This window comes from Argentina anserina, chromosome 3 (genome assembly GCF_933775445.1).
Source record: "Argentina anserina chromosome 3, drPotAnse1.1, whole genome shotgun sequence".
In the NCBI taxonomy this organism is placed as follows: domain Eukaryota; kingdom Viridiplantae; phylum Streptophyta; class Magnoliopsida; order Rosales; family Rosaceae; genus Argentina; species Argentina anserina.
In genome coordinates, this window is record NC_065874.1 from 6,093,155 (window position 1) to 6,109,873 (window position 16,719).

The 16,719-nt window shown below is 36.4% G+C and overlaps 4 protein-coding genes across 8 annotated transcripts in view; 3 read left to right on the plus strand and 1 right to left on the minus strand.

Annotated features, from left to right (window-relative positions):
• LOC126786688 (alpha-glucosidase-like) overlaps positions 1–16,719 on the plus strand; it is a 109,533-nt gene that overhangs the window by 52,888 nt on the left and 39,926 nt on the right. Inside the window, exon 1 of one of the 2 annotated variants that reach the window (XM_050512587.1) lies at positions 12,440–12,443. The exons of the other annotated variant lie outside the window; for it this stretch is intronic. The gene's annotated coding sequence lies outside the window, so the exon portion shown is untranslated. Of the gene's footprint in view, positions 1–12,439; positions 12,444–16,719 lie in introns of those variants that run through there. 2 annotated transcript variants of the gene reach the window in all.
• Positions 1,199–1,901, plus strand: LOC126786907 (uncharacterized). The gene is made up of 2 exons (XM_050512867.1): positions 1,199–1,202; positions 1,504–1,901. The coding sequence occupies exons 1-2, from the start codon at positions 1,199–1,201 to the stop codon at positions 1,899–1,901; spliced, it is 402 nt and encodes a 133-aa protein (XP_050368824.1).
• On the minus strand, positions 2,544–8,446 carry LOC126786689 (subtilisin-like protease SBT2.2). Its single transcript, XM_050512588.1, has 10 exons — positions 7,904–8,446; positions 7,090–7,249; positions 6,494–6,888; positions 6,160–6,255; positions 5,915–5,987; positions 5,526–5,808; positions 4,143–4,474; positions 3,689–3,959; positions 3,266–3,547; positions 2,544–3,148 (listed from the first exon to the last, which is right to left on the minus strand). Exons 1-10 carry the CDS (start codon positions 8,116–8,118, stop codon positions 2,715–2,717), a joined length of 2,541 nt encoding a protein of 846 aa, XP_050368545.1. The 5' UTR covers positions 8,119–8,446; the 3' UTR covers positions 2,544–2,714.
• LOC126786697 (probable ribose-5-phosphate isomerase 4, chloroplastic) lies at positions 11,907–16,185 on the plus strand. Of its 4 annotated transcripts, none has more exons than XM_050512600.1 (10): positions 11,907–12,172; positions 12,706–12,833; positions 13,143–13,212; positions 13,594–13,698; positions 13,876–13,971; positions 14,061–14,117; positions 14,864–14,981; positions 15,068–15,134; positions 15,743–15,857; positions 16,011–16,185. In XM_050512600.1, exons 1-9 carry the CDS (start codon positions 11,993–11,995, stop codon positions 15,819–15,821), a joined length of 900 nt encoding a protein of 299 aa, XP_050368557.1. In that variant the 5' UTR covers positions 11,907–11,992; the 3' UTR covers positions 15,822–15,857; positions 16,011–16,185. The 4 variants fall into 4 exon arrangements, with proteins under 4 accessions (XP_050368557.1, XP_050368558.1, XP_050368556.1 ...); XM_050512601.1 differs by having other exon boundaries at positions 16,024–16,185; XM_050512599.1 differs by having other exon boundaries at positions 11,908–12,172; positions 15,743–16,185.

Genomic DNA, 16,719 nt, shown 5'->3' on the forward strand with positions numbered 1-16,719 from the left:
CATCCTCTGATCACCATCTCCTAGTGTTGTAATGGCTTACAGTCTCAGTAGCACTTTCATGTGCTTGCTCTTCCTTGCTTCATTGCTTTGCAGCTTTCACGCATGCTTAGCCTCTCGCCTCTTGCCGGAATCAAAAGAGTCATTAGCAAAAGAATTAGGACTCGACTCTTCCTCACTTTTCCAGCCAAGTAACCAAGCACTGCCAACATTCCAAAACCACATGCTGATTCCAAATCCAAACCCAGCGTTGCCAACATTACAAGACCACATGCCATTTCCAAATCCAAACCCACCACTGCCAACATTCAAAGATAACATGCCAATTCCAACGAACCCTGTTTTTCGAGGACTTCCTGGACTTCCTCGACTACCTCCACTACCCTCACTACCTCCACTGCCTCCAATTCCACCAAACCCTTTCTTTCCTCCCTATTATAATCCTTATATTCATGCTATACCACCAATACCAGGCTATGCAAAGAAAGCTTCAGATTCAGCTGTTTCAACCGATGGAGCAATCACAGCAACCCCATGAAGTAGCCTTTGTTTACGTACATGCGTGTTTGTGTTGGCTAGAATACACAAAACAGCAGTATGATTTAGACTTCATTGATGGAGATGTAAATCTATTACATCTAGCGAGTTGCATGTAGCCCCTCAAAGTTTTAACAATAAACAATAGCCATCTTTTCAGCTGTTTTTGTGGCTCACTGTTCCTTCATTTTTTTTATTTGTCTGGAACCGTTGCTTATTGTTCCTTAACATAACAGAGCGCTCATTCACTCGTGTTAAATTTTTCCATAACATTGTGGGCTTGTGGCTCATTGTTTCTATTACTATAGAGTATAGACTATAGTTCGATAATAGTTGAACAAAGTGGAGGCACAAATGCGCACAATTCTCTTCAGCATCGGGAATGGCCTTGCAATAAGTTTCTTTAATGGTCATTAGTCTCATTACAGAAACTTGTTGCTAAGGTCATTCCCGATGCCGACGACGGCGACGACTCCCAACGAGCATTGTGCCTCCCCACTGTTTCAACTAATATTGAACTATCGACGATTTAAAGGACCTAATTAACTTGCAAAAGCAAAATATTCCAGATTATAACAACTAAGAGCAACCTTAAATAGTCTTTTAGTACCACAATGTTTTACTGCAAGCAACTACTCAAATTAAGTTGAGAAACAGCGCTGAAATGGGTTAGATTACTAATTAGATAGGTAAACCTAGGCGGCCAGGATCTAATGTGACCAAGCATTGAAATTACTTATTCACGAAAACGATCCAAGAATTTAACAACACAACTAGTGCAAGGTTAGATTTCTTACATTGAAGTGGACAGTAAATACAGCAAACTACTAAACTCCATTCAAGAACTTAAGGTTACAATCCAGAGAACTACATGAACTTGATGAGCACATGCATGCACGTACAAATGGTACAATTATACTGACAGAGTACACAAAAGCAGGTTCATTTTAACTTGGGAAACTTATGCAGGAGGAGAGAAGAAGGGATTGTTAGGAATGTTGAAAGGAGGAAATGGTGGGAAGTTGGGAATGGATGGGAAAGGAAATGGAGGTAGTGGTGGGAAATTAGGAATCTCAACTGGCGGTGTGAATGGGTTTTGTGGAAATGGAAATGGGGGAGGTAGAAATGGAATATTTCCTGGAATTTGTGGTGTAAATGGTAGTTGGGGAATTGGTAATGGGGGTGTATATGGAAAATTTCCAGGAGTTTGTGGTGTTAATGGAATTTCAGGAATAGGTGGTGGATTCTTCATCTCATCCAACTCTATCTTAACTTTTGCAGGCTGCTCCTCCATCATCACCTTTCCAATTTCAGCAGTCTCCTCTTGGGTTGGTTTTGGTGTCTCGGACTGTAAGCGACGTGCTTGAACATGAAGAGTATCTAAGGCGAAAATCAAACTCAACATGAAAATGAGACGCAAGTAACCGATTTTGCAAGTAGCCATTCTGATGGACATCATGGAAAGCTCAAAGCTTGAGTGGTTATATAGAGAAAGATATGTATGAAGCTATGAAGAAGACTTGGACAGGTATTGAAAGTGGAAGCTACCAGAATGAATGTGCATGGCCCTTGATGATCGTGCCCTAGCTATTCCCATTAGAGAAGAGGAGTAACTGAGGAGACAAGAAATGCAGAGTTTTAGAGGCTGTGATGGTATATATAGTCGGAGAAGGCTTGAATTGAGTGCCATCCATATCTCCATGCATCAGTTGGTGCTGATTTACATGTGTCATGATATTTAACCAATTCTTCCATGTGTCTCTTCAACACTTGTTTTCACGCATGCGCAGCGTCGACACTACCATAAATTCCTCGATCAGACTTGGTAGTTAATATAAGAGCATGTCATTAAATTTTACCAGAGTTGTTTACTGTATGTTACTGCATGCTGCCCAAGTCTCTATAGACTATAGAGGAATAAAATCTGAGAAAGATGGCAATTATGCACGCTTTGAAAGAAATTAAAAAAGAAATTTGTACAGCGAGAGCGAGAGAGAGAGAGAGAGAGTAAACGTTGTTGATTAGTACAATTTACCACTGTATCTATACTACAGATACTTCAATATCTTACAAGATCATAGATTTACAATATAACGAATTAAAAAATGGTTAATCACATCTTGCAAGCAAAAACTAAAGCCAACCAAAAAGAAAAAAACAAAGCACTTCATTCTCAAGCCTTAGCTGTTAGTGGTAGTAGTATTATATGAGATTTTGACAATGACAGACAAAGGAATATTGACAACATGACCTTGATTGCCAAACAATCCTATCCTTCCATAGCTAGCAGCAGTGTTGTTGCTCGTAGCATTGAAGAATACACTCAATACCTGTGTCTCCCCACTAGCAATGTAAAAATGTGATGGAGACACTTTAAGTGAAACTCCGAAAGGAGCACTCCAGCCAACACTATAACTCTCATTTCCAGCAACGTTGATCACAGTTCTTAGAACAGTTCTAGACTGGTTAAGGTTTGCTATTGTTATAGATGGTAAATTCAGGTCTCCGGCATTGATAGTAGAGTTATAAACCCAACAGCTCAGACCAGTGTAATTCAAAACCACAGGAGCTGATCCATTAATGCCACAAAGAAATGACATATAATTGTCATAACCTACACCATAACATATGCATTTCAGACATGATAAGGTTAACCACATAAATTTCTAAATAAGGTAAGTTCTAAGATGAGGGTGTTATCTAACTTATGGAAAGAGATTGAGTAACTTACTGGAATCAAAAATCAATCCTGGATTTAGTGCTCCTGTAGCATTTACAAAACCACTACCCATGTCGAATGGCGTTGCTGGAGATTGGTTCTGATCTGGAAAGGCATAAGCACGTTGAGCCATTATTGGACAACCAGTCTTGTCATATAGAGAAGCCGACGTTGAAAGGGCGGATGCAATGGCTGAAGGACTGAAATTGGGAAACTTCTGCTTAACCAGTGCAGCAAGACCGGCAACATGAGGAGCAGCCATACTTGTCCCTGACAACATTGCAAAGCTCTCACCTGAAAGGTAGTCAATAGACACGTAACGTTATATAATATTGTTTTATAAGACAAGGAGAGCTTTGTTGTCACTTGTGAACCAACAAAGTTTCAGTGCGAGTATAAATCACTATAACTGTTACCAATTGTCTGCAATTTTACCTTGAAACTCAACTGAGTCTGCGCCCATAGAACTCCAAGCAGCCCAAATAGAGTTTCCAGGAGCTACCAAATTGGGTTTCATTATGTCTGCAATATCAAGAGAATTGTCTTCTGGATCCGGTCCTCTAGCAGAGTAATACATGACCTTTGGAGAAATACTACTATAGTTTGCTTTTGTACCACCACAAATGGCTGCAACTGCTCCAAATTTAATAATTTTCTTTGTCGTGATATCTATCCCCAAGGAACGATTATAGTATTGGATTAAGGCCTGCCACATGTAAAGCCTTAGAAAAATGCTGAGAGAGAGAGAGAGAGAGAGAGTTGCCAACCCTCTAGATCTATGCCCATGTAGCAACATCCATTTTGACAATTAAACTCTCTGAATAGAATATACTTATAGATAACAAAGGATTAAACAAATGTATGTGCATGCATAAACATAAAACCACACCTTGGAATCCTCCGGGGAAGATATTATGATGCCAGGTAATTTCATTGGTGTTGGGTTGAGCTGAAAACCGATCATAAAAGAATCCATATAAAAAACCACACCAACTGCACTTAAGTTTTGCGCTGTCTGTAAGGCTTGCTGTATTGTGGACATTCCAAGCACAAATCGAATTGAGTAGCTGCAAATCAAAAGGTTACCCTGGACCAGATCCTGATTGAAGTTACTCGAGTCTTGGCATTCACTTACATACATGTCATCTGTAACTGTTGTATCATTATTCAAAGCATGTATTGCAGAAACCAGTGTGTAACTGGTATCATTCTGTGTAGCGGCTGAAACAGAAACAGACACTCATTAGGTTCACCTTCATTTTAACTGGTTGCAGTCATGGTTCACGATTTCACATGCAAGTTGCAATGTCATGCATGAAGATAAGATAATCTCAAGGAACAGATTAGTAATGTCATACTTGAGATGGCAACGACATGTCTAAAACGTTAAACTCTGGCAAGATTATGGATACAATTACAGCTTTCATGCATAAAACTGGCTACTTAAGGATCAGGACTAATATTGAAGTGACTTTGTTAAGTCTATGTATGAAGTGGGGATTGTACAGCTCTATTATTTAATAACTTAACATATGTTTGTGTAAGGATCAATCTGCTAGTGACATTTAGTTGGTGAAAGGAACCAAGTTTAGTATTTACTAAATCAAGGTTATCTCCAAGGTCAAAAACAGAGATAAAATCACACAGCATCAGCTACCAAACATATCAACTTTCAATATATACATATACATACACAAGCACACGTACGCACACACAAATATAGAAAGTTATGCGTTATTTTCAATTGTATATATACATAATTAGCAGTGTTTTTTCATAATAAACTCTGATTCTGCCTCTAATTTGACCACGTCATCTACTTTATTCTAAATAACACACCTGATACTGCTACATGTATAGAAAGTTATGCTCTATGATGCACCAGTACTGTAGCTTTCAACAATCACTAGCATATAATGTAGGCTACAAGATTCATTATTTTAGACATCCTCCGATTCCTCCCCCTAACTTGCTGAGAATTTTTAATAGAAAAAATATATGAGCCTTGGAGAAAGAAATAAAATCACTTCAAAATCTCAGAACATTTACATATTAGTGACCAATCACTCATTGTATTTCACAGAAGATCCAAATATAGATGCTCACGCTGTCACACCATATGATGGACCTATGCCTAGTGGACCTAGTTTCATTAAGAGTAGTGACCCAGTCTATCAGTTCACAAGAATGAAAAGTGCATGAATACTGTTGTTAAATGATCCTATGGGGAAAGAACAGAAATTGAGCAATAAGCAGCAGCGAACAAACTTACGTGCAAGTCCTACTCCAGGAATGGTGACGTTGTTGCCAAGTGTTATAGAGTTGCTGTAGGTTCTGTCATGAGAAGCAGAACCAACGGTGAAGATCCATGGACTGTACGAAGACATGCTTTTTGGTGATGGTCCCGTATTTCCTGCTGCTTGGACAACAAATATACCAGCCTTGACGGCTGATAGTGATGCCATATCTATGGGGTTGAAAAAGGTTGCAACTCCGGGAGGACGTCTATTGGGAGTGATTGATAAGCTTATAATGTCAACTCCATCCTGAGCAGCCTGGAATGCAAATAGATTATAGTTTTCCCGTTTTGGTTAAGAACACCAGTGAAGATTCATTAGCTGTTTGATAGATTAGTCTTCAGAAATGCCATATCGCAGGTACCTGGTCTATTGCAGCAACAACATCAGCAGCAAAGCCTCCAAAGCTTTTGTACAGTGCCTTGTAAACAGCAATGCTGGAATAAATAGGCAAGTGATCAAGATAGTATAACCAAATATACTCACAATTCAACCATACAGAAAAAAGGCCAAAGAGAGGAAAGGGAAAAGATGACCGTGTATCTAATTGTTCCAGCAACATTTAACATAACAAGAATATACTACGAGACTCAGATCTAGATTAATTACTGTGATCGAGGAGCCATCCCACTAGCGTGTCCAAACTGATGCCCAGCAACAACAACGGGAATTCCATGGTTCCCTGCAGCAATGGAAGCAGTGTGCCTGTAAATTCATATTGAGATCCATCAACTACCTTTTAAAATGGAAGCTAGCCACATGAAAGCAGACACTTTTACATATCATCTTGCATAGCAATTATCAAGATTCTGCGTCTGTTGTTTAATTATCATCAAAAACTACATGCTGCCCTGAAAATGTAAATTAAAGCCATATAAACATTTCAAACTTTCCATGGTGTACTGGTTTACTACTTTTTCTTTGGGAAATTAAGGAAACTCACGTTCCATGGCCATCACCATCAAAAGGAGAAGCATAGTCCTGGGATATATTAAAAACACCCCTGGTTATAGCAGATGCTGCAAAGTGGCGGGCCGCTAGAAGCTTCCTATTGCATGAACCAGATGGAAAATCTCGAGTAACCTCACATACGCCCGAGAAATGAGCCGGAACTGGATATGGATGTTTAGAATTATCAGCAAAACTACTGTGTGTTGGATCAATGCCAGTATCAATAAAACCAATCACAACCCCTTCTCCAGCTGATTTAAATCCACCTCCTTGGACCCATGCTCCTTGTGGTAATCCCAAGAATTGAGGAGTATGGGTTGTTGCAGTTCTAACGGAGAAGTCCAGAACCACATTTGCTACTTCTCTCCTCCTGGAAAGCTTATTAACCTATTCACAAAATGTCACCCGGTTAGGAAGTTGTTTCAGTGCATCTTTTCACTAAAATCCGAATAATGTTCCATTTTACAAGAAGATGTGAAGGTGATCATTCATAATTCAAATTTAGAGCACACAGCTGTATAGATCATAATAACTATGAAAAAATATGATAATAGTTGTTTCACTAATAGTGTTATGCTGGTAATATACCTGATCTGGGGTAACAAGCACAGCGAAACCATTAATCGAGTAGTGGTAGCTGTAAAGCTTCAGATATTTCTCCCCTCTCAACGTCCTCCTCAATAATGAATCATGAACTCGAGCAATGTATGAGCCATACTTAGGATCCGTCCTTGAGATATTTACAGACCTAAATCAAAATCATGTAAAACCAATAAACCATCATCAATCAAGTTAAGGGTCCTAATGATACAAACAGCCTGAATTCATCAGATAATTAGACACAAAAAGGAAACAATGGAATTTTACAGGAGGATATGGAAAAGGAAAAGAAAATAAACATATGAATTTTGCACAATAATTACGAAAAAGGATATAACTTGAACATGATTAAGGCACTACCCCTATACTGGGTGAAGGACAATATGATCAGTACAATTTTCCTCATGAACATAACAAAACAATTCGTACAGACAGCATACTAAAACAATCAACAAAAGACCCCATGATTGGGACATTGAAGCAAGTGCAGAATGTTTTTATTACATCTATAATTCAAGTTCTTAACTTCTTATATAACAACAGCTGATAGCAAAACTAAGCCCAACCCATCACACAACCCTGTGCAAGAGCCCAAATCAATTTCTCCCCAATTGAATACTTATTTTCAGGTGTCCAAATCACAGGTGGAAATAAAATTCAACAATTCTAAATAGTACTAGCTCTACTTGGATCACAATCGAAAAACCAGTAAGCTGTATATTAAACAGAGAAAAACAATATCAAATCAATGTAATTTCAGACTCTTAAGTAAAGCTTCGAAATTGAAGAGAAGAAAAACTACCTTGGTTTGTGAATGCTCAACCTCTCAGTATCCCCATTCAAACCTTGACTGTTCTTTCTAGCTTCACCCAAGTAATGAGCAACAGGAGCTTGTTTAAGAGTGACAATATACACAGCAGAGCTGTTACCAAAATCATCATCATCCTGACACCAAGAGCTCATAACCATCCCCAAAACAAGCAACACCACCAAATGCGCCCCATGAATTCTTCCCATTTTCAGACCCCAAATCCCAATAACTTCAAATCTACAGAAGAAAAACTTCCCCAGATGAGCAGAACCGCCTCAAAGCTCAAGCCTTTCAGCAACCCAAGTGCTCCATTTGCTAAAAAGGAAGCTGCTTTACAGCAACATTTGCAGTTTGAAGAAGAAGAAGAAGAACTACAAAACCAGAGAGACCCTTTAGTTCAATGTGAACAAGGGTGTGAAAGAGAACTCTTCACAGATAAGAAGTGATCTGAGTGATGAAAGCAGCCTTCATTTACTGTGAAAAATGAACCCTTTTCCTTCCTTCTTTTTCTTTCTTTTTTGTTTTGGGTGCAGACAGAGAGAGAGAGAGAGAGTAAAGAAGCAGAGTGAAGGCAGAGGCAGTATTAATATCTGGAGCACTGAGAATCTGCAACACACTTTGTTGGGTGCTGTGCCATTTGAACGTTTAGTTTATTATCAAGCAAAGTGGGAAAATACAAAAGGCTTCAGCATTGAGAAATATGAACGTTTTTTTTTTCTCTTGTTTTGTTCTTATTATCTCAACGGTATATGGTCTTTAGGCTAAGAACATATATTCCTGCACCATTTTTGGACATTGTGAGTTTGTGACTAGACATCTAAATATACAAAACTCATCTGCTGTAGTGGTTTTGCTGTAAAAGTTTTGTATCAATACTAAATCCATACTTTAGGTAGATAGTTTGGTAATCGGAGATTAATTCAAAGCCAAACAGACTCGATGTAGCATTAATCATTGACATGTTATTGTATAAAAGTAGTCTGCATAATGTATTGGAAAAATTTATGTACTGTGAATCAATCTTTGTTCTAAACTTTTAGTATATTGGTACGGTGGTACCTACTGAGTATTATTTTCATTGATTAGGAAATAATATCAGTATATGTGGAAAACTGCAAATACCAGATGAAAATGGTTGCTAAAAATGGGATCTTCAAGCTTCATTGTCTTTTCTTTTTCTTTTTTTCTCATAGAACCTGGATGATGGTGGTCATGATGGGTCAAGCTTCTCTGGTTTGGAGCTTTGCTTTGGGTTGTCTACTTGTTCCAACGTTATAATTTTTTATAAGGTCACCCGTGAGTGTGCGAAAATGGGGAGAGAGACTCCTTTGGTTTGGTTGGGTGGGTGGGGGTGTTGTGGGACGGTGGTGTATTGAGTAGTCTAGGGTGTTTGAGTACCATATGTGAACCTGACTGCGACTTCTATTCCAAGGTTTACTATTGTCTTCTTCCCCATCACCCATTTCTCTGTGTCACCGACGAGTAGCTTCTTCAGTCAGGCCGTTAGGGGACTTCAACTATATCAAACTTATTCTGATCAGCACTCAAAGTGTGTGTCGTTACTTACTAAAGATATCCGGAGTTAAAATTTTAGTTTTTTAGATTTTAACACGGTAAGTCAGACATGTGACGTGATACAATTGTCATAAGAGCTATAAAATGACTTGTTAAAACAATAGATTAAGTCGTTTATGCTTTCTTATGGTTATTGGAATGACATTAACGACAAACATATTATGCTCGATTCAATTTGCAGTGTCTTGCTAGCCCTTATAACAAGCGAAATACACAGAGAGCTTCTGGTGTCCCATACATTTCTGTACCGTGACTATCGTCCCATATGCCAGTAGGGCTGGTACTGCTCTGCTTTTAGAAACCATGATGGTTCTATTTTAATAGTCGTTGGAAGTTCATGGTGTCCTCCATTGTGCCAAAAGAACCTGATTCCTACAATCTTTAGGATCATTCTCTTTTGGAGTCTAAATCATGACCTTCTCCATGTGACAAAATCAAAAGGAAAAAACAACATGTCTACCACTCAACCGTTGCTCATTCACACCATCTAATCTATATGGAGGATACAAATGATTGTGGTCGAGTACTATTGTACTACCAGAGAAAGACTGGTGCCATATCTAACTTTTGCAATCCTCTTTCATTTCACATATTCAGCAGAAAAGTTGGCAGTTGGCACAAACATCTGGTATCTGCTAATTTAGTAGAGTCCTCAATTCAATCGAAGTAAGAATAACGACTTTGATAGTTTGATTCTTAGTGCAAAGAACAAAACATGACTATCACATTGTGGGTAACTTGTTACCAACATTTTGTCCGGTATAAGCTAATAAGCTTTAACAGTTTAACCTACTAAGAGCCTTAGGTCATTTCCAATCCACTCAAGTTAAAGGGCTAAAAGACATTAGGTGAGGGCTAAAAAATATTGTTAAGGGCTATTTAGTCCTTTGAGTAGGTTTTAATTTTTTTTGTTTATTCAATAGATCATCCACATCTAATTTTCATTATCAACTACATTTAATTTTAATTATGTATTTTTATTAATACAGTTAATTTAAAATTTAATGATTAAAATAATTAACTTTAATTTTGATGATTAATACAATTAATTTTAATTTTAATTGATTAATAAAAATGTTGAGGATTAAAATTAAAAAAATGGATTAAAAGAATAATATATATATATGTCAACCTCACTATATTTCTCTATTCCAAGAAAATAATCTATACAACCTCACTATATATATATATATATATTTTTTATTATTATTATTGGAATGAGTATTTTGTTGATACATTTATGAAGCAAACAACTATTTTCTTTCTAGTTGAAGCAAACGGCTACTTTTGAGGTAGATAAGTTCACAATGTCATTGCTTCATTTTTTTTATTTTGTTAAATTTAGGGTAAATTCCTTCTATAGCACTTGAGGTATGACCAATTGGATACTTTGGTACATATTGTTTCAAAGATGACAGTTTGATACATGAAGTTAGGTTTTATACGACACGTTAGTACTCATGTTGACTAATGAGAGGGTAAAATAGACATTTAAGTATATATTTAAAAAAAATACGAGTTTTATGTGTTCATTATCCTCCAATATTAATCGTTTTATGTATTTAAGTTAATATTTTTAGGTCATATTGATAGTATAAGTCAGTTTTATGTTTATGAAATTCAATCGTCTAACAAAATTACTCTGCAAGGTTTATTTAATTAATTAAAAGCATTCTCGTGGGTATTTAAATCATAAATTATAGATTTCCTAAAAAAAACCAAAATTTTCATCTTTAATTAAAGCTTAAAATTTTCATGTTTATTTTCTCGCAAATAATACAAAAATGATAAATAACAAATTGATAGAAATTAGCCTTGAGCCCATAAAAATTCTATTTGTATTTTTAATTTTTGATAAATAATATATAAATGTCAATTTTACCATATATATTTAACAAAAAAGTCAACATAAGTATTAAAGTGTCACATAAAATCTAACTTTAGGTACCAAGGTGTCATCTTTGAAACATTAGGTATTTAAAGTGTCTAAATCATAATACCTCAGGTACTATAGAAGGAATTTACCCTTAAATATATATTATTACGTCAAATGTGGTTAAAATAGAGAAGTGAGAGGTAATAATAATTTTAATTTAAATATATAATACAATGTCGGAACTAATTTTTTAATTATGAAAATAACTTATTTACTTGAAATAAGGTTCTAATACAAAATTATAATATTTACAACCTCAAATCTTAAAATATAATCTAGGACTAAAAATTTAGACATATAAGTTAGAGACGGTTGATGTCACGATAATTTAACTTTTCAGAATTAACATTTTAGTCTTGAGACTATTTTTAGTATTTCGGGTCGAAGATGAGCTCAGGTGAAGCGATTTACAAACAGAAAGACTAGGTTATGAGCCCATATACAACATCAGTCTAGGCCCACAGTTTCACTGGTGCTGAATTGAAAGTGATAGGTATATCTGAACTGATCAAAGTTTGGGGCGCCAATTGAAGAGTTGAAAAGTTTATCCAGTTTTTGAGTGAGTGAGGATGTTATTGGCAATGGCAGCCATAGCAATAGCTTCACCAAATCCCCTGCATTCATCTCTCACTTTGTCAAATGCCAGAGGAAGAAGAGCCTTCTGTACTAGAAGAAGAACCCATTCTCTGAAGATTAGTGGGTCCAGTCTTGCTGATGGCTCTGCTCTCTTCCAAGCAGCCCATTACACTGTATGAGTTTCAATACTTCTGCTTTGCTTTCATGTTGGGTTCATTTAAATTTTTTGAGTATATGGGAGCGTTACTGTTGTTGATAATGATTTTAGGGGTGTATAACACTTTTTTAGAGTTAAAAGATTGATCTTTGTTGTGATTTGTGAGTAAGGTCTGAAGCTTTGCTAGCAATTAGAACATGGAGAAAGTGAAAGCAGGAAACTTTGCAGTTTTTATGCTATAATAGTGTTTAAGACTTTAAGCTATTTGGCTGTGGACAAGAAGTTACATATATGACAGAATTATGACATTTCTATTGTGAGATCACAGTATTCATGGCTTTCTGGTTGAATTTGGAGATATAGCTTGTAACTGTGGCTGGATTAATTGAAACTATAGCTGGCTAGTTTAGCCAGGAAGAAGCATGAATAACGAAATTATGAAAGACTGACAACAGTTATCTCTATTTATTTTTGTCTTGCTTTAGTGATGTCTGGATGCTTTGTATATGTAGGAACTAATTGAAGGAAGATTCATATTTGAATTTCTAGGTGGATAACTATATTAAGAGTGGTATGGTGATTGGGCTAGGGTCTGGTATAGCTTCTGGTATGGCCATGCAGTATATAGGTCTGCAACTTGGAGCTGGTGCTTTTAAGGACATAGTGGGGATACCGATGTAAGTATGCATTCTTTCACCTCGTCGATCTTATTAGGAATTTACAGTCATCTTTTTGTCTCCGTTTGTTCTGCATATGATTCTTGGGCTCCTTCTGAAGTTTATAAAATACTGCAAGTGACTATTGATGTCCTAGAAATATATTGAACTTGGTATTTCAGCACAATATATATTGAACTTGGTATTCAGTTATATAAAATACCAAGTGGAACTAGAGTCAGACTCTAATCCTACGAAGGGTGGTCGTGCTTTCTTTTCTTTCCCACCCCCTCCATCTATCATAAAGGAGTATTGCTTTTCCTTTTGCAGGTCAGTAGCATCTGCAAATGAGGCGGCAAAGGCAGGAATTCCGTTGGGTCATTATGAGGATAGTTCTCGAGTGTGTACAGATTCTAATCATCTGAAAATTTCCATTTTCATTTATATTTTTCTGTATTATATTATGCTTTCGAGGATGGTGCACTTGTACTTGTCTGTTAATCCAGAAAACACCCCAGTAATTGTCATGTCTATACATTCCCCTTTTGATTCGAGAAAAGAAAAAGTTACACTTGTATTGAACAACTCTGAAATTATCACGAGTTCACGACATAAAAATTGAAAATGAAAAAAAATGATATTCTAGCTATCTAGTTCGTACATATATTATTAGACATTTTCTTGATCAGTGTGCTTTCCACCACCTTCAGTGTGTTCAATATAAGATTCCCCCTAAAATTATACCTTAGTAGATTATCATTTTTAACTTACTTTTTTGTAGATTGATTTTGCATTTGATGATGCTGATATAATAGAAGAAAGGACACTTATTGCTGTCATTGGGAGAACAAGATCGCAGGGTGAGGAGTCTATAATCCAAGAGAAGGTGATTTATGATAATATTGCCTATAATATATAGGGTGTTCTAAATTCAAGTCATTGCTCGGCAAAGTTCTCTAGCAGTGCAAGTTATTTCACATTTATTTTAACTTGGATAAATTGATATATCAGAGTTATGTTTCTTATGATTTAGCCCACACTTTTTGTTTCTTTTTGTTGGCAGACTATATTGAACGCAGCCAATAAACTTGTCTTCATAGTCAGAGAAAACCAGTATAAATGTGGTATGGATGGCTCTATTCCAGTTCTGGTAAATCCTGTAAGTGGCTATGCTCAAAATCTCTTTCAGTCAAGATTTTAACAAACCAGAATAAGAATGATTTTCTATACAGTCAAAGTAATTTTCAGGTAAACTGGATGGAAACTGCTGAAGAGATTGATGACCTGTTTTTAGGTGATGCAGAGGTCTGCTTCTATACTGTGAAGTCACTATTTCAGTATTTTATTTTATATTACCTTAATCGATTACATTTTATAATAGGAACCTAAGCACTTGCCACTGTCTCAGTAAACAGGTGATTTATCTCAAATTAGTTCTCTATATAAGAATTTTTCAGGGTCTCCTAGCTAGGAAGTACCAATGGTGAATAAGCGGTGTGCAATACTTACAAACCAAAAGAAAAATACTTTTATTTTTCAAGATGAAAATAGTTGTGAATAACAAGATGTAGCTCTAATCTTCTAATCTTCTAATCTTCTAGTTCCTACATAAAGAGTGTTCCGCCCTTCATAACCAGTAACCAGCTTTCTCTTTTACTAAGCCCTCATTCGACAAATCTTGCATTATAAAGAATCATAAAAGATGAAAAAGCAGCTGGCAACATCATGTGGACCATGGTGTTTCCACACGCTCTCTGTGTTTATTCTCAAGAAATTGTAGACGCTCTTGCAACATCGTGTGGATTATGGTGGTTTGCGCACAAGTACAGTGATTATGTTCAGGAAGTTGTAGAAATACTTTTGCAATGTAAGTCTTGGGTACTAATAGAATGGATACCATCAGATTTTTAGTATTGCTAGTTTCCAGCCTTCCATTTATGAAGCACATGCAAATCACAGTTAGAAATTGTTCATGAGAGAAAGGAGCTAGATTGATATTGTCAAATTACTCTCGTCTTTTCTAATTGGATTTCCTTCTAATCCCTCTGAAGCTCTGGAGGAGACCCTCAGTTGGGCTGGCAGGGCCTCATGGTGGTCAGTTCCCTCTAGTCACCAGAGAAGGCCATAACGTTATTGATGTCATATTTACATCTCCAATTCTAAGCCTTGGTAGGTCTTTTGGCATTTTCTTGTTTTAATATATGCTTCCATAGTTGACGACAAGTTTGGATGTCTCTTCTGAATTTCAATTGTAGCTGAAGTATCAATGAGCCTTGATAATATTGATGGAGTCATAGAGCATGGAATCATTTCCAAGTTCCCGTTAAGTTTTTTTATCCCTATTACCTTTGCTTTTACAGAGCTGAACATGCCTTTTGCTTTATACATGAACATAACAGCATCACTCTTCTTAAATGCAAAGGAGTGATGCACTGATGCTTGTACTAGGTTAGATGGTAGCTATTTTATATTTAACTGTTCAATGCCGGAGATTAAGATTTACATGAAAGTAGTTATGCAGGTTCATATCATAAAGCTAAAGTTTTGATTCTGTGGTTTAATAGTCATATATCATGTCTATACTTTTTTCCAAAACAAGAATGAAAGACATTTTCAAAGATTATCTTATTGGGATTTTCAAATCGCAAAGCATATTTTAGTTTCCAGGAGGGCATTCAACTACAACTCTACAAGAAATTAGAAAAGTTAAATAAATAGATACTGCCACTTACTGAGTTACATCTTGTGACTAGTGAGTCCATATAGACATCTCAAATTCTTGTTACATTCTTGTGTTTATAATTAGAGATCCTATATTTACTTGTAAAAAAAACTTCATTTTCCATAAGTATCATGTTTAATACGTTGGAGTGCTAATTACGTATTGGTATACAACTAATTCCTCCTTTCTTGTTTTTGTTGAATCACAGATGCACCGCAGTAATTGCTTCGGAGAGTGGGCTGTCTGTTGTTGATAATGTGCCAAAGAATGCAGTAAAGGAACCTTAATAGCTCGACCACGCATCTCTCTCACCGGGTGCATTGGTATTCTTTCCCCCTTTCTAGAACATAAGCTTCTGTAGAGATTTTACTCTTCATCAGCAACCCCCATATTTATTGTGTGCCATTCTCATATGGCTTTAATACATAATATATTGTAGCCATCTATACGTATAGCATATGTCTGTTTGCTGATAGGTATGGAACTCAGGTTGGATGAACCTACCTACCTGCTTTTGGAGAAACTGGGTCTATGTGATTAATTTGAGCATATACAAACACAGGAACCTTCATACTGACAAATTCAAGTATATGATATGTTTGTATAATTATGCAAAACTTGTTTTGTTCGAGTAATAACAGTGGATTCTTGTTTTCAAAATATGCATTCTTGTTTTTCTTTCTTTTCTTTTTTGTTTGGACAATTATGGCTTCTTGTATGTGTTTGAGCTTTTTCAAGCACAATTGAAATGTGATTTTCTTTGTAGGTTTGTCACTTCATAGGCCTTTTGTTTTAATGGGGTAGAGGTGAACTGTGTTTACATTAAAAACCATGATACCGATTACTAAAGGAAAAAAAAAACACTGATAATGATTGATATGGTCAAGAATCAAGATACGTATGCTTCGACGGTTGGACTAAAAAAAGTAGAGCCAAATTTTTCAATAGTCATAGATGTAGGGAGGTGTTTCTAGGAAGATAACAGATACGTTAGACATCATTTCCTAATCTTAACCAAGCAACACAACTCTAAAATATTAGGTTCATGTCTTATACATAGTTTCACGCACACAAACAAAAATATATAATAAAGAACCTGTGCAAAGAGCACGGCAGCACGCCAAGGTTGACAGTGCCATGCTGCCTGGTCTTCCTACTCCTGGTCTCCTGCGCCAGGGTTCAACT